Source organism: Lipophrys pholis (assembly GCF_963383615.2).
Source record: "Lipophrys pholis genome assembly, chromosome: 14".
Lineage (NCBI taxonomy): Eukaryota > Metazoa > Chordata > Actinopteri > Blenniiformes > Blenniidae > Lipophrys > Lipophrys pholis.
Genome location: NC_137633.1, coordinates 26,174,556 through 26,201,071, shown reverse-complemented (window position 1 = coordinate 26,201,071; position 26,516 = coordinate 26,174,556). Strand labels below are relative to the sequence as shown.

At 47.1% G+C, this 26,516-nt stretch overlaps 2 protein-coding genes across 4 annotated transcripts in view; both read left to right on the top strand.

The window, feature by feature from the left end:
• The window catches only part of psen1 (presenilin 1), a 15,168-nt gene extending 894 nt beyond the window's left edge, over positions 1–14,274 (top strand). Inside the window, exons 2-11 of the mRNA XM_080479484.1 lie at positions 678–764; positions 7,085–7,410; positions 7,800–7,941; positions 8,880–8,947; positions 9,026–9,246; positions 10,183–10,281; positions 13,018–13,110; positions 13,182–13,358; positions 13,735–13,853; positions 13,984–14,274. Of these exons, the coding sequence (XP_080335610.1) occupies positions 729–764; positions 7,085–7,410; positions 7,800–7,941; positions 8,880–8,947; positions 9,026–9,246; positions 10,183–10,281; positions 13,018–13,110; positions 13,182–13,358; positions 13,735–13,853; positions 13,984–14,139 (1,437 nt within the window). The 5' untranslated portion in view covers positions 678–728 and the 3' untranslated portion in view covers positions 14,140–14,274. The remainder of the gene's footprint in view (positions 1–677; positions 765–7,084; positions 7,411–7,799; positions 7,942–8,879; positions 8,948–9,025; positions 9,247–10,182; positions 10,282–13,017; positions 13,111–13,181; positions 13,359–13,734; positions 13,854–13,983) is intronic.
• Positions 14,275–21,448: 7,174 nt separating this feature from the next.
• The window catches only part of paplna (papilin a, proteoglycan-like sulfated glycoprotein), a 49,121-nt gene continuing 44,053 nt past the window's right edge, over positions 21,449–26,516 (top strand). For all 3 annotated transcript variants that reach the window (XM_080480101.1, XM_080480100.1, XM_080480099.1), the window contains exons 1-2: positions 21,449–21,494; positions 25,724–25,786. In XM_080480101.1, coding sequence (XP_080336227.1) covers positions 25,730–25,786 — 57 coding nt within the window. In that variant the 5' untranslated portion in view covers positions 21,449–21,494; positions 25,724–25,729. The remainder of the gene's footprint in view (positions 21,495–25,723; positions 25,787–26,516) is intronic.

The following is a 26,516-nucleotide window of genomic DNA, read 5'->3' as shown; positions in this document are numbered from 1 at the left end:
GTTTCTGTCTCTGGTTCATGATGTTTCTGTCTCTGGTTCATGATGTTTCTTTCTCAGGTTCTTGATGTTTCCGTCTCTGGTTCATGATGTTTCCGTCTCTGGTTCTTGATGTTTCCGTCTCTGGTTCTTGATGTTTCTATCTCTGGTTCATGATGTGTCTGTCTCTTGTTCTTGAAGTTTCTGTCTCTGGTTCATGATGTTTCTGTCTCTGGTTCTTGATGTTTCTATCTCTGGTTCTTGATGTTTCTGTCTCTGGTTCTTGATGTTTCTGTCTCTGGTTCTTGATGTTTCTGTCTGGTTCTTGATGTTACTGTCTCTGGTTCTTGATGTTTCTATCTCTGGTTCTTGATGTTTCTGTCTCTGGTTCTTGGTGTTTCTTTCTCAGTTTCTTGATGTTTCTATCTCTGGTTCATGATGTGTCTGTCTCTTGTTCTTGAAGTTTCTGTCTCTGGTTCATGATGTTTCTATCTCTGGTTCATGATGTGTCTGTCTCTTGTTCTTGATTTGTCTGTCTCTTGTTCATGATGTTTCTGTCTCTGGTTCCTGATGTTTCTGTCTGTTTGATGATGTTTCTGTCTCTGGTTCTTGATGTTTCTGTCTCTGGTTCAGTATGTTTCTGTCTCTGGTTCTTGAAGTTTCTGTCTCTGGTTCATGATGTTTCTGTCTCTGGTTTCCAGGGTGAAAGCTGTTGGGGTTGCATGTGAGGAAAAGTGTGCGCCGAGCCAACCATGGCGAACGCTTCTGAGGACATTGAGAACACGGCGGTGAGTGACATGCTGGTCAATGTCTGGTTTAATGATTAAGTCTCTGGAGTGTCAGGAAGGACTTTCAGCCTGACGTGTCACTTTCTCTGTATTAGTGAAATAGAAAGTATGAAAGCATTGTTTATATTTACTCTGATGTCCTTCAGGGGTGTGGCCGGGGGGGATATCTCTCTCTCTGTCTCTGTCTCTGTCTGTCTCTCTCTCTCTCTCTCTCTCTCTCTCTCTCTCTCTCTCTCTCTCTCTCTCTCTCTCTCTCTCTCTCTCTCTCTCTCGTAAAGAATGGAGACCACCGTTGCTCACAGACTCTAATCTGGATCGACTCCCAGTCCAGACATTTTTTAAATCGGATAATCCCAGTTAATGGATCGAAGCTCTGCAGAACGCTGATGGGCAGTAACACATTAGAAGTAATGCGTTACTGGGATCCAATTACTTTTTTTAAGTAACATGTAAAGTAAGGGATTACAGTTATTTTCCCGTAGGCAGGCTGCATTACTCTTTTCCTAAAAGTGATTTTGTCTGGTGAGACTCGTAGCAATGACGTATCAATCACGACATCAATGTAAACAACAGACAGTGTGGTGATCAACAACAGGGAGCGCAGCAGAGAGCAGAGTACTACTACTTAACTCTGGTTTTCCGTACTACGACGCTCGCTCACTGCTCACCAGGATAAATCACCTGGTACCTGACGCTGAATGTCTATCCTGCTCCAGAGCAGGTTATGTTCTGGATAAATGGTCAGCGCTCCGCCTCCGCCTTCAGATTCATCTCTCTTGGATCTTAACTGCGGTCTGGCCCCTGCCCCGACTTTGCACCGCCCACAGGATTAACTCCACTGAAGGCCCCCGCATCCTCCCATTTTGAAGCCATAAGAACAAGAAGAAAAGTTCAGCAGTGACGTCAGCCTCTAAGCTGTCGAACTCACAGGCCACGCCCCCTCACAGCAGGCCACGCCCCCAGCCACACGTCTGTGAAGCGACGTTTTAACTTTTCAACTGCACAGTTTATTTATCGTCTCCATTACTTTCAGAAACACATTTCTCTGAACTGTTCCAGTAATAAAAGAGAGTTTTTGTCCGAGCGCCATGTTGGTCCGGTTCTAACTACAGGAGCTGACCACTTTTCATGATGCGTTCAGGTGCATCACGTAAGCCTGCACTCCGACATTTTAACCAGATGTTACAAGATAAATATGATTAAAGTATGACTGAAAGTCATTATCGAGCTGGAACATGCATGTGCAGCACGAGGCAGAGCAGAAGTTTCAGCCGTGCAGGAACAGCTGAAACTAAATTGTTCGGCCAGAAGAAGCTGGACCAAGGAAATGACGTCATTTTGTCCGGTAGGATCCCGCACTGCCGGACTTTCTTCTTGTTGTTATGGAGGAGGACTTGGCCTTTAGTCACACAGTGTCTTGAGGCGGTAAGCCGCTTTCGGGCTTCTGCTGCTTGGCAGCGGTAGAACGCCCGGGCCCTGCTGCCCCTCAATTGTAAACCACACCTTAGACACACACATTGCAGCCACCTCTTCAACACACAAAGACACACCCCTACATGCATCCAACACTCCACAGGGTGGGGGTGCTCTCACCCCGGCCCGGGGCGAGTGTAGTCGGAATGCGGGGGTCGAGCTCCCTTGAGCATGGCGCTGGTGGGGTGGCTGGGGTGGGGTTTCTGAGGGCGTGGCTCTCTCTGGTTTTGTTTGCTGGAGCCTTCCCGGGTCTGGGGGGCCGCCGGGGTGGCGAGGTCCAGACCCGATGGCCTACGGGTCCACGGGTGTTGCTGCAGTCCTCTCCACATCAGTTCCGACCACACCCAATGAGCAAATCTCACACACACACACACACACACACACACACACACACACACACACACACACACACACACACACACACACACACACACACACACACACACACACACACACACACACACACACACACACACACACACACACTACCAAAGTCATGTTAATATCTAGATAGAGCTGCTCAATGTGGTTTAATCTAACAACGGTTGGAAAGTGTTTGGATCAGTATGTTACCAGTAAATAGGATGTAAAGTATTAACAAGGGTATTAACGTTCCCCCCCACCCCTCCCTCTGAGGGTTCCCACCCCAGTCGTCCAGCAGCCAGGCCAGCTTCCAATAAATGCAGGAGGAGATTCCAGGTCTCTTCCTGTTGCAGGAGTTAAAAACTGTTCTGACACCAGAAGGTTCTCAATCACAAAATGTGGTTTGAATAAGCAGGACAAGGGAAAAAGGAAAAAAGATGTCTTGGAAAATTCTTAAATGATGGTGATTGGTGTATGGGTTGAGAGCTGAGCTGCAGAGGAGAGGACAGGAGAACGTATTTAGAACAATCTCTTTGACATAATAAAATAAATCCTGGTCTCTGAGGCTCTGAAGGATGTTCTTGTTCTTGACTTGTTCCAGGTCTGTTTATCTCCGCGAGGGTTGATCTGAAATAATGAGGTTATTGATCACACCTGACAGAACTGCAGAAACATGAATTTATGGAACGCAGAACTACTCCTGTCGTCATGGTGATGAATTAATATTCCAAAAGGAAACACACTCACACGGAGGAAACTCAGCCTCAGAACAAGTCAATGTAAAGTAAAGGAAGAGCAGTGAGGAAGCTCTGCCTAGAACCTTTCTGCTGGAATAAAGTGAAAATGAGTCTATCTATTGTCCCATGAATTAATCTGATTTAATCTCACCAAGTCAGCATGAACAAGTCAGGAATGTTCTGGCTTTGGCTGCAGCAGCAGTGTTGCTTTTAGCTGCTGGATGTGTTTGAATTCTTCACAATCTCAGCGAATAACTGCCCCTCTATGGTAAAGTCAGCTGCTCTGCAGGGTTTCTCCCTCTGTGATTGGTCACACGCTGCAAGCTCCGCCCCTTTCATGTGAACACGTAGTTCTGGGTTGAACCAGCAAGTTGATAACCTGCTTGGTAGTAACGGTGATCAGGATCCAACGTGTCTGGACCAGTCAACCAGGAAACAGAGATCCTGGATCTGTTGATCAGGAGCAGCAGCGTTTAATACTCAGAATAACAACAAGACAGGGAAACTCAGGATGACTGGTAACGTACATGATCTGCTCCCTTTTCAAAGTAATAATCTGCCTAGAACAACTTGAAATCATCTAGAACCCAGATCCCAACTAGGGATGTTCTGGATGTTGTAGAACCAACACAGTAAAGTCCAGTTTTAGTGCAGCCTGTTCTCACTCTGATTGGTTCTTTATTCACCTGCAGCCGTTTCCCTTTAGTTCCTCTGTTCCTTTGATTTACATTTGACATTATATCAGAGGTTAGAACCTCAGGGGGAAGTGAGAGGAACCACCTTATTCTACTTTTTATCACATTTGGAGTTTCTTCACCACGACAGACGACACTAACCTTCACCACCATCGGATTATTATTACGCCACCTAGTGGAAGTGTGGTCTGATTGTCAAAACAACGTGATCGCCTTTCCTTAACTCCTTTAGGAAGTCTCCTGACTCCTTTCCTTAACTCCTTTAGGAAGTCTCCTAACACGTTTCCTTAACTCCTTTAGGAAGTCTCCCGACTCCTTTCCTTAACTCCTTTAGGAAGTCTCCTAACACCTTTCTTAACCCTGTGATGTCATCCAGGGGGTTAAGGAAAAGTAGATAAGGAAGCAGATAGGAGGGACTATTCGGCTGTACCCACAGAGTCTCTCCAGGTGCTGAGGCCGATCACAGAGTCTCTCCAGGTGCTGAGGCCAATCACAGAGTCTCTCTAGGTGCTGAGGCCGATCAGAGTTTGTTTTCCTCGAGGTATCATGGCGATATATTGAGGTCCACAAAACTATCAAGTTCATTTCATTTATTGTTCGATTAATTGACATATTGATTATCGTCCCAGGCCTACTGAGGAGTCCCAACATGTTTTACATGATTTGTCAAATTCATCCATTCACACACACCCGGAGGTGGCAGATGTCACTCTGCTGGGAGCAGCTGGGGTTCAGCCGATAGACTTTGGTCAGGAGAAGATGGTGAGCCGGTCAGCCAACATGCTGTTTGCTGTGAAAACCTCAGAAATAATGATCATCATTATTGTGTCACCCTGGAATACGTCCAATGATCCCAGTTCACACGTCCACGTGGCCTATAGCAGCATTGTTCCTGCTGCTCCCTTCATACTAATGATCTGATGGTTTCGTGTCAGACACATTCTGTCCCTCATTATTACTGTTATTTCAGTCTTTACCTCTGTTTTGTGTTCTAGTGTCCAATTGTGTCTGAATTCCTCCAGAACTTCAGAGTTACCTCCCATTCCATCAGGTTCAGACGTTATTCCACGAGTCTTTCCTTTGCAGGTATCAAGGTTTTCTCCTGAGGCTGTGTATATAGTGTAGAATATAGTATATTCTACACTATATTGGATTTTGGATTCAATACCAGTACAAAACAGTTTTTGGGCCCAGTCTTTACTTTTTTTATTTTTTTTTTTTATCCTGTCAAATTCAGACATTTTGATTTATCCTGCAAGGGGCCAGTCCATTAGTTTTCCAGTATGTACATTTACATACATGCAAGCATCCAGTCATCAGTCAGTCGCCAATCTGTCAGGAAGCAGCATGTGACACAGGGAAATGTCAGAACAGAAGAAATCTATAAAACCAGATGAGATGAGCACAAAGCAAGACAGTAAAACAGTAGAAACAATAAATAAGACATGGATAAATGTCTTCAAGGTGAAGTAATTTAAAATGGGCGCGGCCTGTGTTTTAGAGCTTTATGGCAGAGGGAGTGAAGGACTTTGAGTACCTGTTAGTTTTTTCTTTTAGGCACATCATAACGTCTGCCTGAAGGCATGAGAGCGAATTCCCTCAGGCCCGTTCACCCTCCAGAGGAACTAGAAGAACGTTTGGCACTCCTGAGCAAAATGACGTCATTTTCAAATTCTGCTTGGCAGAGCCCACCGTCCGGGCCCACGTCCCTCGGTGCTGCACGTTCCAGCTCACTAATGACCATCATCATATTTGAATCATGTTTAACACGTATCCTCACTACTATATGAGCCCCGCAACCCGTTAACATGTCAGACTGGGGATTCTTTTTGCTTTTCCAGCTACTTGGTCCTCAAAGATTGTGCCCAAGTCCCTCTGAGGAGTTCCGATCCTTTAATGATGTTATTTAACTATTTTTTGTCTTCAACAGACGACCCATTGTACCAGCAGGTAAAGGGAAGGGTTAAAAGACTTCCACTAAAAGAATGGTAAAATGTAAAGAAAGACTAACTAAGATTAATAAAGACAAACCAGCCCAGCCACGTTACTACACATGTTCTGGCTATGCCCAAAGTTGTACATTTTTTGGCCATCTTGAGACATTCTCTATAATATGTGGGACAACTCGTCTCCCTGGGCGCTTTAGAACCATGATGGCCTGCTGCTGCCTGCGAGCCAGGAGACTTATTCTACTTAAATGGAAGGAGACCCGGCCTCCAGCGTATGGCCAATGAATTAGAGGAGCCCTGCGTCATAAGCTTCTAGAAAAAAATTTAAATACCATTACGGGGTCCACAAGAATATCCTATGTTACCCGGCAGCCATTTATCTCTTTTGTAGAAATCATGGCCGCTGCCAACGTTAATACTTAACCCAAGTGACTATGTATCTTTTATTTTCCCTTTTGTTGTCAATATGTTTAAAAATGTGCTTAGTAAGCTTACAGATAGTCCAGTAACTGTGTGTGTGTGTGTGTGTGTAGGGGGGGGGGGGGTTATTAAGAAATTGATGTAAAGGTTCTGTGTTTATATTGTTTTGTTATATTTGGGGGGAAAAAAGACATAAAAAAAAGTTGTGTAATTGTGTCTCAGACATTAAAAGAATTCAGCGTCCTCATTAAATGGACTCTTTGTTGACCCCGTTTGACAACCAGCTCAGTGTTTACATCGAACTCCAGCTGTGAGTCAAACACTAAATGGCAAGTAAAGATTTCTCAAGCTCACAGTTTGTCCTGAGAATGGACAGACAGGAAGCTCATGGACAAATAAGAAAGACTGAACCTGAAGCTGAAGCTGAAGCAGCACCTCAGTTGAACCTTTGTTAAACGTTGTCAGCACCATGGCTCATAAGAACCCCCGCGTCTCGCTGAATGCGGTGGAACATATCTTGATACCGTCATTATTTCCCCTGTAATTTCTTTGTTTTTCATTGGTTTAGAGGACAAAACCACTTGATATTCTCCCGTCACACAAATGCACATTAGTATATGGACACTTTCTTACACCTTAAACGCTCTGGAATTCTAAATGTGATTGTTCTCTCACACCACCAGGACCAACCAGAGGCCATTCCAGCCCCAGAACCACAGGATGGTGGCGGGACCAGAGTCCGGACCAGGGGAGGCCCGGGAACTGGAGGGCCGGGAGCTGGAGGAGGTTCAGGGAGAAACGGCAGCAGTCCGGAGCAGAATGGTCAGCCCCCCGCAGCCCGCCCTCCAGTAGTTGTGGATGCCGAGGAGGACGAGGATGAAGAGCTGACCTTGAAATACGGCGCAAAACACGTCATCATGCTCTTCGTCCCTGTGACGCTCTGCATGGTGGTTGTCGTGGCAACCATAAAGTCTGTCAGCTTCTACACCCAGAACGACGGGCAGAGACTGTGAGTGTCACGACCCTCGTCTGGACGACTGAAGTTCAGGGCCAAAGGATGTCAGCTGGTGTTTGAGTGGATGTAATGCAAACATGCTGACACTAGGGGGAGTGATGCAGCTGCAGGTCCTGAGTGCGTAGTGTCCATACCGAGACAGCTCTGAAATCCTACCAGGTCATTACAGTGTTGTGAATGTGAACGGACCTGCTGCTGATAGCCAGGGCAATGAGAGGACAAGGTTGGCCTGAATGAAACTCCCTGCATGCAGAGGTTGGATAACGAGAAGATCTCACTGGTTTGAAACAATGAGATGGATAAATATTCATATTTTCTATAGAAATATTGCTTTGCGCTTTCTCCAGTTTGACTTGGTATTTGTTGGTGTTGTGTCTGTCCAGGATTTACACCCCGTTCCCTGAAGACACGGACACGGTGGCCCAGAGAGCCCTCAACTCCATCCTGAACGCCACCATCATGATCACCGTGATCATCGTCATGACGCTGGTGCTCGTGCTGTTATACAAGTACCGCTGCTACAAGGTACCAGAACCTCTCATCACACCACAGCTGTGCTGTGCTTCGGCCTGACATCCTGCACTCAAGCTAAAGCAAACGTCTGGTGTATGTTACGTCAGGATATTATATCAGAACGAGTCTAAAGCTTTGACTTTATTACTGCAAATATCTACAGGCTGTGGTCAAATATGGAAACTCTGCTTTATACGCCAAAGAGTTACAGGGGAAGGGAGGAATGTAGGTGGAAGGGAGGGAGAGGAGTAGAGAAAGACTCCCTAGATTCCTCACAGTGGTACTAGAGGTCAGAGTAAAACTATCCAGTGGTACGAGAGGTCAGAGTAAAACTATCCAGTGGTACTAGAGGTCAGAGTAAAACTATCCAGTGGTACGAGAGGTCAGAGTAAAACTATCCTGTGGTACTAGAGATCAGAGTAAAACTATCCAGTGGTACTAGAGGTCAGAGTAAAACTATCCAGTGGTACGAGAGGTCAGAGTAAAACTATCCAGTGGTACTAGAGGTCCGAGTAAAACTATCCAGTGGTACTAGAGGTCCGAGTAAAACTATCCAGTGGTACTAGAGTTCAGAGTAAAACTATCCAGTGGTACTAGAGGTCAAAGTAAAACTATCCAGTGGTACTAGAGGTCAGAGGTCAGAGTAAATCCAGTATTGAGGCAGGACGAGGTCAGACTGTTGATCCCACTGGGATTCAGTCTTCTCAGCAGCTCCTTGTCGTTCTAATAGTCAAACGTTGTTAAAATGGAACTGTGGCACACGAGAGAATAGAAAATGTCAATAGAATAGAGGAATGGCACGGTGGGGCAGTGGTTCGCGCTCTCGCCTCTCAGCGAGTCCCGGTTCAAATCCCAGTGTGGAGTTTGAATGTTCTCCCCGTGTTTCCCCCCACAGTCCCGACACATGGCCAGTATCTGTATGTATTGTACTGTGATGTGAAACTTGACAGGTGATCCAGGGCTGGCTCTTCCTCTCCTCCCTCCTCCTGCTCTTCTTCTTCTCCTACATCTACCTCAAGTAAGCAACACTCTCCTCCCACCCTGAACGCTCTGATGTTCCATCAGCCTAATGCTTCCTCTGGTTTCTGCCCCCCAGGGAGGTTTTCAAGACCTACAATGTGGCCATGGACTTCTTCACACTGGCCGTCGTCATCTGGAACTTCGGAGTGGTGGGCATGATGTGTATTCACTGGAAAGGCCCCCTGCGGCTCCAGCAGGCCTACCTCATCATGATCAGCGCCCTCATGGCCCTGGTCTTCATCAAGTACCTGCCAGAGTGGACCGCCTGGCTCATACTGGCCGTCATATCGGTCTACGGTAAATCCTCCTGCTGCCGGTGCCTCTCAAGGTCTCGGGATGTTTTTCAGTCCCCTGGCCTCTTGTGGGAATTCAACCTGATTAAAGGAGAGCAGGTACCGAGGGAGGAGGGGGACTTTGAGGGCCAGTGTGACCAAACGGAACGGCGAGACTATTTCTAGCTGGTCCTCGTGGAAACGCAAGTTTCCTCTCACACATTAAGAGCCAGGATGTGATGTGCACGACTCTTTCCTGGAACAAAATAAAAACACAGAGCTCCTCCTTGTCAGATGGAGGATGAAGAACCAAACCTGCAGTATTTATTTCTTTAATCATTTTCCTCTTTGCTTTTACTTTACCCGGTTGTGAGTCTGAGAGGAACTGGGTTTAGGTTGTTTGCTCCTGAAGTCTGGGACAGTTTGAAGATGTGTGGGTGGTTGAAGTGAACGCTGAATTTAATCCTCAGAGATCAGACTCCTGGCACAGCAGATGGACGGTGATAACAGGAGCCAATCACACAGACAGAGTCACTGACATGTTCACAAGCTGGTCCATTAAACACAGTTTTCACTTCCATAGACCTGTCCTGCTCGTGGACTTCCTGAGCAATAATTCGAAAGTTCTCATGAGGTTACATGTATGGCGACAAAACCTCATCAAACACAAGATTTATGTGAAATGCCCTTCTGTCTTGGTAGTTCTGGCAGTTTTTACATTTTGTCTTTCTCATAAGGGGTTAACACAAAGGTTGACTTATGGCGATGAGAAGGATGAAGGCTAAATCCTGCCCGTGGTGACGGAACAAGAGTTGAAGGCTTAATAATGAATGCAGTTTAGGCAGAAAACACTCCCTCCCTCCCTCCCTCCCTCCCTCCCTCCCGTAGATTTGATGATGATGATGATGATGATGATGATAAGAGGAAGTCATCTTTGGCCTGTTGGTGTTGTCCTTCTCAGATCTGCTGGCGGTGCTTTGTCCCAAAGGGCCTCTGAGGATCCTGGTGGAAACGGCTCAGGAGAGAAACGAACCCATCTTTCCAGCTCTCATCTATTCCTGTAAGGACACTGATACTATTACATTTCATTGTGGGAAGGATCAACACGTCAATTCAGTTTTTAGGAATCACTACCCGTCCATATTTATACTCATTAAAACAACACAAGTAGTGTAACATCTCTGCAATAGTTACTTTTGTAAAGTTAGGGTTCCGCGATCACGTTCTGTTCGTTCCCATTCTTTTGTGTTCCTTGAATGCACCATCAGAGCGAGTTGGCCTGTGATTGGCTGAGTGGAGAAAGGGGCGGGTCAGGTGTGCAAGGGAGAGGAGACACGCCGTAGGTTCGTCCGACTTGTTCCTCCTAACTCCTCAACTATCACTTCTCCTGAACCCCGGAACTGTTTAGTGTGGCGGCCATGATAAGGACGGTCTGAATTCTCAATAAGCTAAGGAAAGGAGGCTCGTTGATTCCTTTAGAACCTCCTTTAGTCTAGGAACCACTGATGCTTCCTTTAGAACCTCCTTTAGTCTAGGAACCACTGATGCTTCCTTTAGAACCTCCTTTAGTCTAGGAACCACTGATGCTTCCTTTAGAACCTCCTTTAGCCTAGGAACCACTGATGCTTCCTTTAGAACCTTCTTTAGCCTAGGAACCACTGATGCTTCCTTTACCAAAGGAGACCAGCTCATGTTCCCCTACAATTCCTTGCGGCGACAACATTTAAAGGAACCCGCTCGTTCAGGGAAACCCAGGATGACTGAATAAGGAGCAGATCATGTAAGTTACCAAAGCAATAATCTGCCTAGAACAACTTGAAATCATCTAGAACCCAAATGAACTTTTTGTAGTTCATTTTCAGAAACTTGTAGTTCTTTCCCCACCATGGCAGACGTCAACTTGAGCCGCTGTCGCATTATTATGACGTCACTAATTGAAAGTGCTGTCTGACTGCCACACCACCGTGATCACCTTTACTAACTCCTTTAGGAAGCCTCCTAACACCTTTTACTAACTCCTTTATGAAGCTTCCTAACTCCTTTCCTTAACTCCTTTAGGAAGCCTCCTAACACCTTTTACTAACTCCTTTATGAAGCTTCCTAACACCTTTCCTTAACTCCTTTAGGAAGCCTCCTATCACCTTTACTAACTCCTTTAGGAAGCTTCCTAACACCTTTCACTAACTCCTTTAGGAAGCCTCCTAACTCCTTTCCTTAACTCCTTTAGGAAGCCTCCTATCACCTTTACTAACTCCTTTAGGAAGCCTCCTAACACCTTTCACTAACTCCTTTAGGAAGCCTCCTAACACCTTTCACTAACTCCTTTAGGAAGCCTCCTAACACCTTTCACTAACTCCATTAGGAAGCTTCCTAACACCTTTCACTAACCCTGTGATGTCATCCAGGGGTTAAGGTAAAGTCCATAGTTAAGGAGTTAGGAGGGACAACTCGAACGTGTGCGTGTGCCTGCATGCAGTAATAAAACAAGAAACCCGTCTTCCTCTCCAACATCCTGTGGGACGCTACCATAGTAACGCTACAAAAAGGGTGCGAATCCTTTTTGTTTTTGTTTGTTTTCAGTTTTGTCACGTGTTAAATTAGTCTATTTTTATTTGTGCATGAGGGTGAATTTTCACTCTTTCACTTTAATAAAGTTGCTGGCCTGCATGCAGTTCTTGTTCTCACCATTGAGGTGTGGGGGCGCTAGTCTTAAACATCCCTTTAAATCAGACAGACGTTCAATTTCAAACAGGGAAACCTGGGAAATGTTGGATTTCCTAATAAAAATGATGGACTGAGGAGCAGCAGCAGAAGCTGATCCTGGTCTGTGGAGCTTCTGTCTGAAGGTAATGTCCATAAACTAGCATTAATATTCAGCCCTGTGTTGTTTATGATGGTACTGAGGACTGGAGCTCCGGTAGTCTGAACCTTTTCTTTTTTAATTCTGATGTTCATGCGTGTTTGTTTGTTGATGCGTATTTCAGAGGTTATTTTCTGCACCTTAATGTGGATTTTTTTTCACTGACGTTCATATGACTCCCAGACGAGACGTCCATGCAATGTCCAGGACATTCATACCAAAAACTAATGTGTCCGATTGCGGCCCTGAAGGGACAATAGGACACCAGTTTTGGCTCAGTGGGTAAAAGTAGGCTTGTATAATGAATGCGTTTTGACGCGACAATGGTAACGCTACAATGGTAACGCTACAATAGTAACGCTACTATAGTAACGCTTATAGTAATGCTACAATAGTAACGCTACTATAGTAATGCTACAATGGTAATGCTACAATGGTAATGCTACAATAGTAACGCTACAATAGTAACGCTACAATAGTAACGCTACTATAGTAATGCTACAATAGTAATGCTACAATAGTAACGCTACTATATTGACGCTACAATAGTAACGCTACAATAGTAACTCTACAATAGTAACGCTACAATAGTAACGCTACAATAGTAATGCTACTATAGTAACGCTACAGTTGTAACTACAATAGTAATGCTGCAATATAACTCTACAATAGTGACGCTGCAATAGTAAACATAGTAGACATGTGAACGGAATTATTTTGAGAATGCCGGGGAGAAGAAAGAGGGTTTTGGCCGTTGTGGGCGGGGCCTGAGTAAGGACGCCTGTCCTGTGGAATGATGTTGACTTTCAGCAGTGATGATTGAGGGTTCTCGGTCTTAGTAGAGGCGTGACTGGATCCCATAGTTCCCTGCTTCATTTGATCGTTGATTTGAGGTCCCGTAAGTAAAATTATTTTGCCTGTATGGTTCCTCCTCAGCTACAATGGTGTGGCTCGTCAACATGGCCGACACCGAGCGGCCGCAGAGGAACTCCACAGAAGCAGCTACGCCTCAACCAGAGACGCAGGAAGGTGAGTGAGGAGGTCAGAGTCCACATACATGTTTACAGCTTCTAAATGTCTGTGTGATGTCACGTGTTCAGCCACAGCGGCGTCTCCGGACCCCTCCAGTCCGTCCCAAGACGACGGGGGCTTCAGCCCGGGCTGGGTGGACCAGCAGCAGCACCAGCTGGGACCGCTCCAGTCCACCGAGGACAGCCGCAGGGAGATCCAGGAGATGCCCAATGCCCGCCCTACTCCAGAAGACGACGATGAGGAACGTGAGTGTCAGAGCTGAACACCCAGACGAGTCTCGGGGTGGAGCGGAGCCTCGGGGGGGAGACGAGCCTCGGGGGGGAGTTTGCTTTAGAAAAGCAATAATGCAGTACTATTGAGGAGGAGGACATTACGATCCTACATGGAGACAAACTATTTGTGTTCCAGTTCCTTCTCTTTACTGCGACTCTTTATAGTCCCAGAAAATGAGGAAGTTCTTATTGATGGAAATTGCTGGTCTGCTGTGTGAACTATATGTGTTCCTGCTCCTCGTGACTTAACGCTCCAGTAAATGCGGGTGGGAGAGGTAGTGTGTACAGTAATTACAGCTGGGTGGGACTGGCCTCCTCCCTGACTGTGGTGTGCTGCTGCTGTTGTCAGGGGGCGTCAAGCTGGGCCTCGGGGACTTCATCTTCTACAGCATGTTGGTGGGAAAGGCCTCGGCCACCGCCAGCGGGGACTGGAACACCACCCTGGCCTGCTTCGTCGCCATCCTCATCGTGAGTGAGCGGCTGCTTATTTTGGTGTCCGGGCACAATGTGTGAGCTGGCGTTGTGCCGACCGCGAGCTGCTATAAGAAGCCTCACATTGAGCTGGGCAGGTTGTCATTGTGCTGTGTTCTGCCCCCAGGGCCTGTGTCTGACCCTGCTCCTCCTCGCCATCTTCAAGAAGGCCCTGCCCGCTCTGCCCATCTCCATCTTCTTCGGCCTGGTCTTCTACTTCGCCACAGACAACCTGGTGCAGCCCTTCATGGACGAGCTGGCGCTGCATCAGTTCTACATTTAGCAGACACACGCACACACACACACACACACACACACCACACACACACACACACACACACACACACACACACACACACACACACACGCTCAGCAACGTGAACTACTTTTTACTATGCCTTTCTTTCTGGAGGCCCCCCTCCCCCCCCCAAGACAGCTTTTTACTTTATTTTCCAAACCACAAAGTGACATTGGACCCTGGACTGTCGACACGCTGACCTGCTGGTCTGGACCCGGTTCAGGACCCCCCCCCCCCCCCCCCCCCCCCCCCCCCACCACCACCACCACCAAACTAAACCCCAATGCGACCAAGAGGACACTGATAAAGGACAGAAGTGTGTAGTTTTGATTGTGTACCCGTGTGTGTGTCACTGCTGTTAAAAATGACTGAACTGCTTTAGTTTCCCCTCGGCAGACGTTCCTCCTCCGTCACCAGCAGTGGCGCCGCCCGCATGACGGGACACCAGGAATAATAGAACACGAAAGATTCCCTCCAAAAACCACACACACACACACACACACACACACACACACACACACACACACACACACACACACACACACACACCCACACACACACCCACCCACCCTAATAGAATGGAGAGTGAGGGTGACGGAGTGGAGCTCAGTAGTAAACCCAGTTATTTGATTCTGTCCTCCAGACTGAGGAGGAAAGGACTCGATCACGTCCCGGTTCGGTTCGTCTCACATGCTTACGTGTTATGAAAAGTTCTTCTCATTCAGATTTTGTTCTTTTTTTATAAACAAAACAAAAAAGGTTTTTCTGTTGTTTGTCATTTTGTTCAGCACAACGTCACATTGTTCAAGTGATGGAGGAGTGATGAGGATAGACGGAGGAGGGATGGAGGATAAATGGAGGGGTGATGGGGATAGATGGAGCAATGATGAGTGATGGAGGAGTGATGGAGGAAAGACGCAGGAGTGATGGAGGATGGGGGAGTGGTGGAGGAGTGATGAGGATAGATGGAGTGATGGAGGATGGGGAAGGATCCACAGATTCTGACAGATGGTGGCAGTAATTCAGTCACTATCAGCTGTTGAGGCTCGGTTGGCAGATCAGTCGTCTCCCAATTGGAAGGTTGCCGGTTCGATTCCCATCTGCCTGCCCACATACCAAAGTGTCCTTGGGCAAGACGTTGAACCCTGAACTACCTGTGTGAACGCAGTGTGAGAGGGGGCCGATTGCACAAAATGTCAGCCTCACCTCCGTCAGTCTGCTCAAGAGCAGCTGTGGCTACCTACGTCTTTTACCACCATCCAGTACGGAGGGAATGAATCATGCAATGGAAAACGTCTTTGAGTCTCCGGAAAAGTTTTATATAAAACTATTCATTACTATTATATGTTGTAGTGCAAAGCTCTGTTTACTAGTCGGTGTAGACCTCCACCCCCACTGTCATCACCTCCACCCTCACTGTGATCATGAACAATGGATCACCTCCACCCTCACTGCTCACCTCCACCCTCACTGTGATCATGAACAATGGATCACCTCCACCCTCACTGCTCACCTCCACTCCCACAGATCACCTCCACCCCCACAAATCACCTCCACCATCACTGTGATCATGAACAATGGATCACCTCCACCCTCACTGCTCACCTCCACTCCCACAGATCACCTCCACCCTCACTGTGATCATGACAGAATGAGGTGGAGGAAACCAGCGTCTGAAGTGACTTTCCTCCGCTGGGTGGAGGCATCACTCTTCGTGATGGAGTTCATGCATCAGGAGAGACTCCAGGTGGAGCTGCTTCACCTCCACAGAAGTCATCTGATCAGGACTCCACCTGGTCTCCACCCATTAGAGGTGTACCAGGCAGGTGAAGCTGGGAGGGGGACCGAGGTGGGTCCAGCCGTCTGGTTTGGTGTGGAGGACCAGAGGTCAGAGGTCAGCAGCCCTCCGCCAGCCTCCATCCTTTCACACGGTAACAAAATGTGTTTGTCTTTGCTGCGTCATGTGATGCAGAGTCTCTCCAGGCAGTGGGAACATTGTGGGAATTCCTTGGCGTGCCGGAGCTGGCATCCTGCTCTCCGTCCCCCTGGTGCCAACTGGCTCACAGAACCGTTGGCCCACCGCTCTGGAGACTCCGCCTACTGGCGTCAGCTGCCCCTGATGGGGGCCGCTCGGGGCGGACAGTGGCACGGTGTGGCAGCAGCCAGGTTTGGCCTCCAGAGTGACGTCCTGTCGGCCCCTGGCCAGGCCTCCCTGGACCACTGATCCCCTCCAGGTCCTCACAAAGGCTCGGTTCTGTCCACCACGAACCCGACCGGCGTCACTCCCAGCGAGGAGGAACCCGATCAGGAAGGAAATCTAAAGCGTCAAGCTCCTCTGGAGGCAGGTGGTAGATGTACATGAACTAGAGCTACACAATCTCACACAGCTGTGAGAAACATCTGGTTTCTGTGCTTTGAGCTTCGTTCTGCTCGTTCTGCTCGTTCTGCTCGTTCTGCTCGTTCTGCTCGTTCTCCGGGTCCCAGTTTACTCCTGCTGTGACGGAGCGTCTGCGTTCTCCACCTACTTCACAAACCAGCTTTGTTTTTGCTCATTTTGTCTTTGATGTTTATGTGTGGAATAGTTCTGATCAGAACTTCTGTCATTCAGTCATTAACCCGAACATGATTGCACAGTGCAGGGAACCATCATTTACAGCAGTCCCATCAGCATTTTGAATAAACTGGTATAATGCGGTTCTGCTCTAACTTTAGCACCAACGGCTCTTTCTCATGGAGCAACTCGGTCTGAGTGGTAAGAAGAGCTTCATGTTCTCCCTGGGCACGCTCCGGTTTACTCCATCATGCATGTGGGGTATGTGGTGCTTCTGTATTGCTGCTGGTTGTAAATGTGTTGGTTCCTTTGTACTTGTCCTGATGTCCAGGACGTACGGCAGCGGCAACGGCTGGGAATGTTGGATTTACAGGTACGTCTCAAAAAATGAGAATATCATGAAAATGTTCACTATTTTTTCGTCACTCATTTCAGAAAGTCAAACCCAGATATGATCTCGGCTCATGACACATAGAGTGAAACATTTCAAGCCTTTATTTCTTGAAATGTTGATGATGATGGCTTACAGAGTGAAAACCCCAAATTCAGAGTCTCAGAAAATGAGAATATTGTGGAAAAGTTGAGTTTTGTAAAGTCCTGGTGTCTCACCCTCACCAGATAATGAAGTCCAAACCCCTGCAAAGGTTCCCTGAGCCTTTAAATGGTCTCAGTCTGGGTCAGGAGGCGACACGATCATGGGGAAGACTGCTGACTGGACAGATGTCCAGGAGACAGTCATTGATACCGTCCACTAGAGGTCCTTGCTAAAGAAGCTGCTTGTTCAGAGTGCTGGATCCAAGCATGTCCAGAGAAGGTGGAGTGGGAGGAAAAGGTGCAGCAGCAAAAGGGAGGAGCGCAGCCTGGACAGGACTGTCCAGCAAAATGCTGGACAAGGACGGACTGAGGCTGGAGTCAGAGCATCAAGAGCCACTAGGCACTGACCAATCCTAGACATGGGATCCTAATGTGGCTTCCTGGGGTCAAGACATTCCTGAACAAGAGACCAGGTCAGAAGCGAGAGATGAACCTGTAGAAATACTTCAATGGGAAAGCGTGTTACAATGTAGAGTCAATAAATAATCTTTGGGGGTACTCTGGGAACACTGATGTTCCTGCAGGAGGAACATGCAAACTGCACCGACCGGAACAGAACCCCACCGTCCACACTGGAACAGACCCCCACCGTCCACACTGGAACAGAACCCCACCGTCCACACTGGAACAGACCCCCACCGTCCACACTGGAACAGAACCCCACCGTCCACACTGGAACAGACCCCCACCGTCCACACTGGAACAGAACCCTTCTGTCCACACTGGAACAGACCCCCACCTTCCACACTGGAACAGACCCCCACCGTCCAGCCATGTTCAAAGTTGGGAGGATAGAAAGGTCCACCGAAGCTGAGGGTTAAAAGGTTCTGTGTTCAGATATTTGCGTGGGTTCCGTTGGTTGCAGCTTCAGAGTGATCAGGTGAAAGCCGTCGGTCACTGTCCCTCCAGGTGGAGCTGACGTAGCCACACCTGTGTGCGCTGGAGGTTTCCCAGGATAGCTCGGCTCAGGGGATTACTGTTCAGACGGGGCCGTCTGCTCCATGTGAGCCCAGCATGAAACGGAGGATTAGGCTTCATTAATCGTTGTGGAACCGCAGAGACACTGAGCAGCCCGGAGAGAAGACGCTGAGCTGCAAGCCTGAAAGACTCGACCAAGGAGTGACAAGATGTCAAAGGACAAGCTGGAGAGCCTGGTGAAGCGCATGGAGGAGACTCTGTCGGAGATGGAGCAGCTGAAGCTGCACTGTGGGAAGCAGAGCGAGGAGCTGAGCCAGCTGGTGGTGGAGCTCCGCAGAGAGAACCAGGAGCTGGTGGAGAAGTACAACCAGCTGGCTGCGGACATGAAGGAGGCCAAGGAGATTATAGAACAGCTCCAGGACACAAAGTACGCCTTCAACGCCAAGGAGAGGCAGGCGCAGAAGCTCAGCCGGCAGCTCTGAGGGCCACGCCGACACCAAACCCCGGGAAACCCAGCGGCCCGGGCCCCCGGAGAAAATCTCACTGCTTGTTGCAGAACGTTCCTAAAGACTGGGTGGGCGGGCGGCTAAACTGGGCACAGCCACTTTCTTTGACGAGAACATATGTGTACATTTATGGGAGGCTGAACGTAAAGCTTAGTAATTTAAATGTTAACTTATATCCTGTGGCTTGCAGCTCCTTTTAAAGTCATGGCTAGACTTAATGACCAGGAATCCAACGGAAGGTCTCCAGGAACCGTGGATGTGGAAAAGAAAAACAGTTTTTAAAGTGGGCGAAGTTTCTGTTTGGACATTGTACTCATTAGACTTCTATAATTAGAAGAGCAGCGGGACGCTCCGTACCGTAAAGATTGTAGTCACTGCGTGTTGTCTTTTAAGTGGGCGGCCATCTATTCTTGACACTTGGCTACTCAAATGCTAAAAATACGGGATTATCCTCCTCTGGCCTCGACCTTTTGGGAAATGAGACTTGAAGGCGCCTCCATTCACACTGGCTCAGAGCCAAGAAAACCCTAAACGTGTGACTGTTCAACCTCTTTCTGTCGCTTCACAATAAAACGATCTGTTGGTAAAACATGTTTGACGTTTCATCACATTCCTGCTTCTTGCTCTCAGACGTTTGACTCACTACAACAAGACTCCATGGCTTGAGTTGCAAACTGTTGAAAAACCTTTATTTACAAAAACTGTAAAAATCGAACATCCAGAAGAATAAAAAAAAACAGACGTATCTGGAAAAGCTTCAGTCCTCAGGTCGTCTCTAGTTTTATCTAAGGACACGTTTACACGTACCCAGGTTTTTACAAAAACTGATATTTCCTCCCACGTTTACAAAAATCTCCACTGACATGGATCCACAGGTCCACCTGGTTCAGAGCTGCTATGAGCAGCCAGGCCTGTAGGGGGCAGTGGAACGAGAAGCCATGAGAGAGAGAGAGAGAGAGAGAGAGAGAGAGAGAGAGAGAGAGAGAGAGAGAGAGAGAGAGAATGTTTGGCTTTGTTTTCTGGTTCTCACTGGAATTTATACAGCAAAGTATGAAAACATAACGAATACACATACGTACATACAGTTCTTCAATCAAACTATGGGTTTCTTAGGTTACTTTACTTTCCACTAGTAGAAAAACAATATTTAGATAAATTCCCTAAAAACTCATTTAGTCTATTATTTCATCTTGGATCATTTTCAAATGATTTTATTTCATTTGCTTCTTTACTACTTCATTTAGTTTTTCTTTAAAAACAGTTTTATCTGGTCTTTATTACTAGTTGGATCTTTTCCTTTGCCATGTTGACATTCCATTGTTTTGTTTTATATATTTCCTATCGACTGAAACCTGATCTTTTATGTTCTAAAGTTAATATTTACATTTCTTTTGTCGTGTTAAATATATTTGTATATTTTGTTTGTGTCGTTGTCTTATTGCGTCCGTCTTCCTGTGAAGCAGCGGATGTTTCCAGCCCGGAGGAATAAAGTTTCACTGAGACGCAACAAGAATCACAAAGTGAGGAAGTCCTGGAACGTCTCTGTCTCCTATTCGTCTTCACGGCAGGGACGGAATGTCTCGGAGGACGACCACGGCCGGGCGGAGACGGAGAAAGGAAAAGAAAAACCTTACAACTTCCAGGAGACAGAGACTCATTTCATTTCAGTTGCTGGTTTGATTCCCAGCAGGCCGCCACAGAGAAACAGTGTAATGTCCTCCGTCCTCCATCAGGGGCGCTGTGGAGGACAATAAACTGGACTGGATGAGGAACAAACAAGTCTGCAGGAAGAAGTCTGTACTTGATATCCCCACCCCTCCTTGTAGTGAGCCTGAGGTCACGTGACAGGGATGAGTGAGAGTGGAGGTCACGTGACAGGGATGAGTGAGAGTGGAGGTCACGTGACAGGGATGATTGAGAGTGGACCTGTGGTGGTCGACCCTCCACTGTTACTGGATTCTGATTCAATAAATTAAAATGAGTAAATATTCTCAACTGATGATTCTACTGACAATGACTACTACTGGAGAGAGAGAGTGAGAGAGAGAGAGAGAGGGGGGAGTGAGAGAGAGAGTGAGAGGAGGGGGGAGAGAGAGAGGGGGTGAGAGAGTGAGAGAGAGTGAGAGTGTGTGAGTGAGAGAGGGGAGAGAGAGAGTGAGAGAGAGAGCGAGAGAGAGTGAGAGTGTGTGAGTGTGAGAGAGAGAGAGAGAGAGAGTGAGAGAGAGAGCGAGAGAGAGTGAGAGTGTGTGAGTGAGAGAGAGAGAGTGAGAGTGTGTGAGTGAGAGAGAGAGAGAGAGAGTGAGAGTGTGTGAGTGAGAGAGAGAGAGAGAGAGAGAGAGAGAGAGAGAGAGAGAGAGAGAGAGAGAGAGAGAGCGAGAGAGAGAGTGAGAGTGTGTGAGTGAGAGAGAGAGAGAGAGAGAGAGAGAGAGAGAGTGCTCTGGAGGATGAAAACAACCAGTAGAGTGAAGAAGCTCAAACAGGAACTGGGGAGGTTTAACCAACAGGACTTTCTCTCCTCCTCCTCCTCTTATAGCGGTCCTCTCCTCCTCCTGAAGGGGGGAGGGAGGGGGGAGGGGGGAGTGGACGGAGGGTGGGGGGGACCTCCTCTTATAGCGGTCCTCTCCTCCTCCTGAAGGGGGGAGGGGGGGGGGGGGAGGGGGGAGTGGACGGAGGGAGGGGGGGACCTCCTCTTATAGCGGTCCTCTCCTCCTCCCGGTTCAGACCGTCTTCAGTCGAAGCTCCGCAGGAAGCAGCTCGTTTCTCCTGAAGAGGTGAGTCTCACCATCTTTCGTTAAAACTAGATTTGGTTAAAACTTTATTTCACTAGAGCGATGAAGGGAAACGCGTCTTCCTCTCGAGCGATGAACTTTTCCTCCTGAACTGTTGTGAAGATTAACTTTTTAACGTTTGACTCGTTTTAGGAGAAAAAGTTCATGTGAGGCGTCGCTTCGCTTCCACACACACACACACACACACACACACACACACACACACACACACACACACACACACACACACACACACACACACACACACACACACACACACACACACACACACACTGACAGGACTGAGCCTGCCCTTCCTGGCTGATGAATAATTGTTCATTAGTTTGGATTAAAGCGCCTGGAGCTGCAGGTTTTAGAAGAGAAGCGCTGCACGTCATTACGAACTGTTTGTGTTCATCATCTTTTATTTTCCAGGAGAGAAACGTAGAACCTCCGAAGAGAAAATATTGCAGTGAAATGCAGGTTATACCTTCTAATATTGGATGTTTTTGGTTCCTCTGTGTTTGATGAAGGATATGAGCTTTTAAAGTATCTGTATTACTTAACAAAGCTCAACACCGACTGGTTGCAATAGATATTATTATATAACTAATCCTAACTGTATATAAAACAACTTGTAATAATAGTTTGTCTCTTCAAGTTGTTTATATATAAATATAGTATAAATAAAATACTTAGTAGCTGATTGTAATGTTGAAAATGTTTGGACCTTGGATGAGACCAAACAAGCCGCTGGCGTCTTTCAGTATTTTTCCATTTTACATTAGATGCAGTTATTTTAAAAAAACCAACTTGGACGAGCCTCTTTAAACTCCTTTAGTTATTTTCTGGACCAGTTCAGACATCAGGAGGCAGGAATCCACCTGCAGGTTAAATCAGGACACACATGATCAGCTCCTTGATTTCACTGACGTCACTCTGTATGTTAATTCAATTCAACTTTATTTATATAGTGGTGAACACAACACAGTCTTTAATGAGAAACCCAGCATGAGACCTGCAGAACCAGAGGAGGAGGAGGAGGAGGAACCTGTAGAACCAGACCCAGAGGAGGAGGAACCTGTAGAACCAGAACCATAGGAGTAGGAACCTGTAGAACCAGACCCAGAGGAGGAGAAACCTGTAGAACTAGACCCAGAGGAGGAGAAACCTATATAACTAGACCCAGAGGAGGAGGAACCTGTAGAACCAGACTCAGAGGAGGAGGAGGAACCTGTAGAACCAGACTCAGAGGAGGAGGAACCTGTAGAACTAGACCCAGAGGAGGAGGAACCTGTAGAACCAGACCCAGAGGAGGAGGAAGAGGAACCTGTAGAACCAGACCCAGAGGAGGAGGAACCTGTAGAACCAGACTCAGAGGAGAAATAACCTGTAGAACCAGACCCAGAGGAGGAGAAACCTGTAGAACTAGACCCAGAGGAGGAGGAACCTGTAGAACCAGACCCAGAGGTGGAGGAAGAGGAACCTGTAGAACCAGACCCAGAGGAGAAGGAACCTGTAGAACCAGACTCAGAGGAGGAGGAACCTGTAGAACCAGACCCAGAGGAGGAGGAAGAGGAACCTGTAGAACCAGACCCAGAGGAGGAGGAGGAGGAGGAGGAGGAGGAGGAGGAGGAGGAGGAGGAGGAGGAACCTGTAGAACCAGACCCAGAGGAGGAGGAACCTGTAGAACTAGACCCAGAGGAGGAGAAACCTGTAGAACCAGACCCAGAGGAGGAGGAACCTGTAGAACCAGACCCAGAGGAGGAGGAAGAGGAACCTGTAGAACTAGACTCAGAGGAGAAAGAACCTGTAGAACTAGACCCAGAGGAGGAGGAACCTGTAGAACCAGACCCAGAGGAGGAGGTTCGAGGAGAAAAGAGAAGACGGAGATCCACTTGGTGAAAACTCAGAGCTCCAGATATTACTTCATTGACCCATAAAAGTGAAGTAAAAGTTATTCTAAGATAAGAGACGACACTACGATACTTCCTGTTTTCACCCTTTAAGCTGCTGAGGATCATTTGATCACCTTTGATCTGAAGAATCACAACCAACCTAAAATATCAGAAGTCATAAGCGTCTTTACACCACCAAAGAAATACAGTAACTGACCTGTTAGAAGGGAAATTACCCCCCCCCAACCCCCCCCAGGATTTGCCTCTGCTCTACCCGTCACTGTCTTGGTTTGGGTAACAGAGACTCAGAAGTGTGTTTTTCTGCGGGTCCAGGCAGAGCAGGCTCAGATTACCACCCAGACAGATTACACCAGGAGAGTTGCTCAATGTGGGTGTTTTTGCACAATCTGTGTGCGTGTGCGTGTGTGTGTGTGTGTGTGTGTGTGTGTGTGTGTGTGTGTGTGTGTGTGTGTGTGTGTGCGTGTGCGTGTGCGTGTCTGCGCGTGTGTGTGTGTGTGTGTGCGTGTCTGCGCGAGTGTGTGTGTGTGTGTGTGTGTGTGTGTGTGTGTGTATGTGTAGTATCTTTCCCTGGTGAGCAGCCTCCATCGTGGGGTGTCTCTTCTCGGAGACAAACAGAGTGACTTCTTCTTGAGTTTCTCTGGAGGGTCACTGGTCTCTACAACCAATCAGAACAATCCTGCTGCTCTGGCCTCTAAAGTCTCATGACGCTTTTCTTTGACAAGCGCAGATTAAAGGTGTCCCCCTGACCAGAACAGGTGAGGATCCACAGTTCTCACCTGGTTCCAATATCACCTTGGTGCATTCGGACCATTTGCCTCGCTGTGACTTTGATTTTTAGAATTCAGTCCAGGGACTGAAGCTGATTCACCTGTCTCCCTGTCCATCGTCTCACCTCTTGATCCTGTGCAAGGTCGGACAGGTGAGGACAGGTGAGGACAGGTGAGGACAGGCACAGCTGTACAGGAGAGGTCAGGACAGGACAGGTGAGGACAGGTGAGGACAGGTACAGCTGTGCAGGAGAGGAAAGGTGAGGACAGGTACAGCTGTACAGGGGAGGACAGGTCAGGACAGGTGTAGACAGGTGTGGACAGGTGAGGACAGGTGCAGCTGTACAGGAGAGGACAGGTGAGGACAGGTACACTCCAGTCCCCTGTCTATCTGATCCCAGGTCTTGGGTCGGACCCTCACAGGTTCAACAGAGACGCTCACAGGTTTGAAGGTGGGGGACATTTTGGTGAAACTGGAAAATGTCGACAATCCATGAAGTTGTTCAATGTCATTCCAGGACAACTAGTTAAACATGGACTATTTCCTGAGGAGGTTAGAGAAGCTTACTGGTTACAGCTTACTTAGTTTGCTGGTTGAAATCCCACTTGGACAGGCTGCCTTGCAGCTCCCTGAACACCGACTTTAGAATCAATTTAAAATGTCATCTAAAGGTTGTTGCAGTGAGCTGATACTGTAGTACCAGTACTGTAGTACCAGTATAAGGTCATTACTGTGGTAGCAGTATAAGGTCATTACTGTAGTACCAGTACTGTAGTACCAGTATAAGGTCATTACTGTAGTACCAGTATAAGGTCATTACTGTAGTACCAGTACTGTAGTACCAGTATAAGGTCATTACTGTGGTAGCAGTATAAGGTCATTACTGTAGTACCAGTATAAGGACATTACTGTAGCACCAGTATAAGGTCATAACTGTAGTACCAGTACTGTAGTACCAGTATAAGGTAATTACTGTAGTACCAGTATAAGGTCATTACTGTAGTACCAGTACTGTAGTACCAGTATAAGGACATTACTGTAGCACCAGTATAAGGTCATTACTGTAGTACCAGTACTGTAGTACCAGTATAAGGTCATTACTGTTGTATCAGTATAAGGTCATTACTGTAGTACCAGTACTTTAGTAACAGTATAAGGTCATTACTGTGGTAGCAGTATAAGGGCATTACTGTAGTACCAGTATAAGGTCATTACTGTAGTACCAGTACTTAAGCACCAGTATAAGGTCATGACTGTAGTACCAGTACTGTAGTACCAGTACTGTAGTACCAGTATAAGGTACTACAGGGCGGCTCTGAGGAAAACCACCCCAGCTCTAAAATCGTCAGACTGATTGATTCACCTGGAAACATTTCAGGGAGGGACCATTAACATGAGTCAGCGTTTGTCTGCTCTTCATCATCGATGACTTCACAGGTTTGTGGGCGTCGGCCTCCAGACAGACGTTCCTCCTGGTCGCTCCGGCTTGTTTCTGGAAAGGAGGAGAAATGATCTTCACTAGTAATGAACTTCCTCCTTTTCCAGGGAACAATGAAGATGCTTCTGCCTCTGGTGATCCTTCAACTGCTGCTGGCGCCAGTGTTCATGGTACCAACGCTCTCCCACCTCTACACACACACGCACACACACACACACACACACACACACACACACACACACACACACACACACACACACACACACACACACACACACACACACACACACTGTGGTGTTCTTCAATAACGAGGCGAGGCACGCGTTTCACTACTTATTATTCAGATATCTGGGAGCAACATAGACAAGGTGATACAAGGGGGTTAACAAGCTGCCTCCCCAAAGACATGCGCCGTAGGCACACAAGAGCTAACTACGGCAAGTCTACAAGGTCAAACTTAATGCACATATAATACAGTATTAATACACCACACACATGTATATATAAATTCCATTTCTGAATATCTTGAAGTAACAATCACAGCTTCACACTTATAAAAACTGACAAATAATAATAATGAAAAAGTACCAGCAGGATAATAAACGGTAAATATTAGGGTTGGCTCAATATAATGTGATGAAATAGAATAAGTAAACGGTCACAAAAAAACTAAACAAATACTAGTAATGGAGTATCAGGTTTCTATGTTATTTGTCTCCTATATTTGGTAAACTTGAGTCCTTTAATAACAGCTGAGTAACTTTTTATTCAACATTTCAAGAGCAAATATGGATAAAAAATCAACTATGAATGTATCAATAGAGATGGCTTTTCACATTAAAACTGCACTTTTTGATTCATAAATGAATAATCAATCATCCAAAATGCAAACTGCTTATT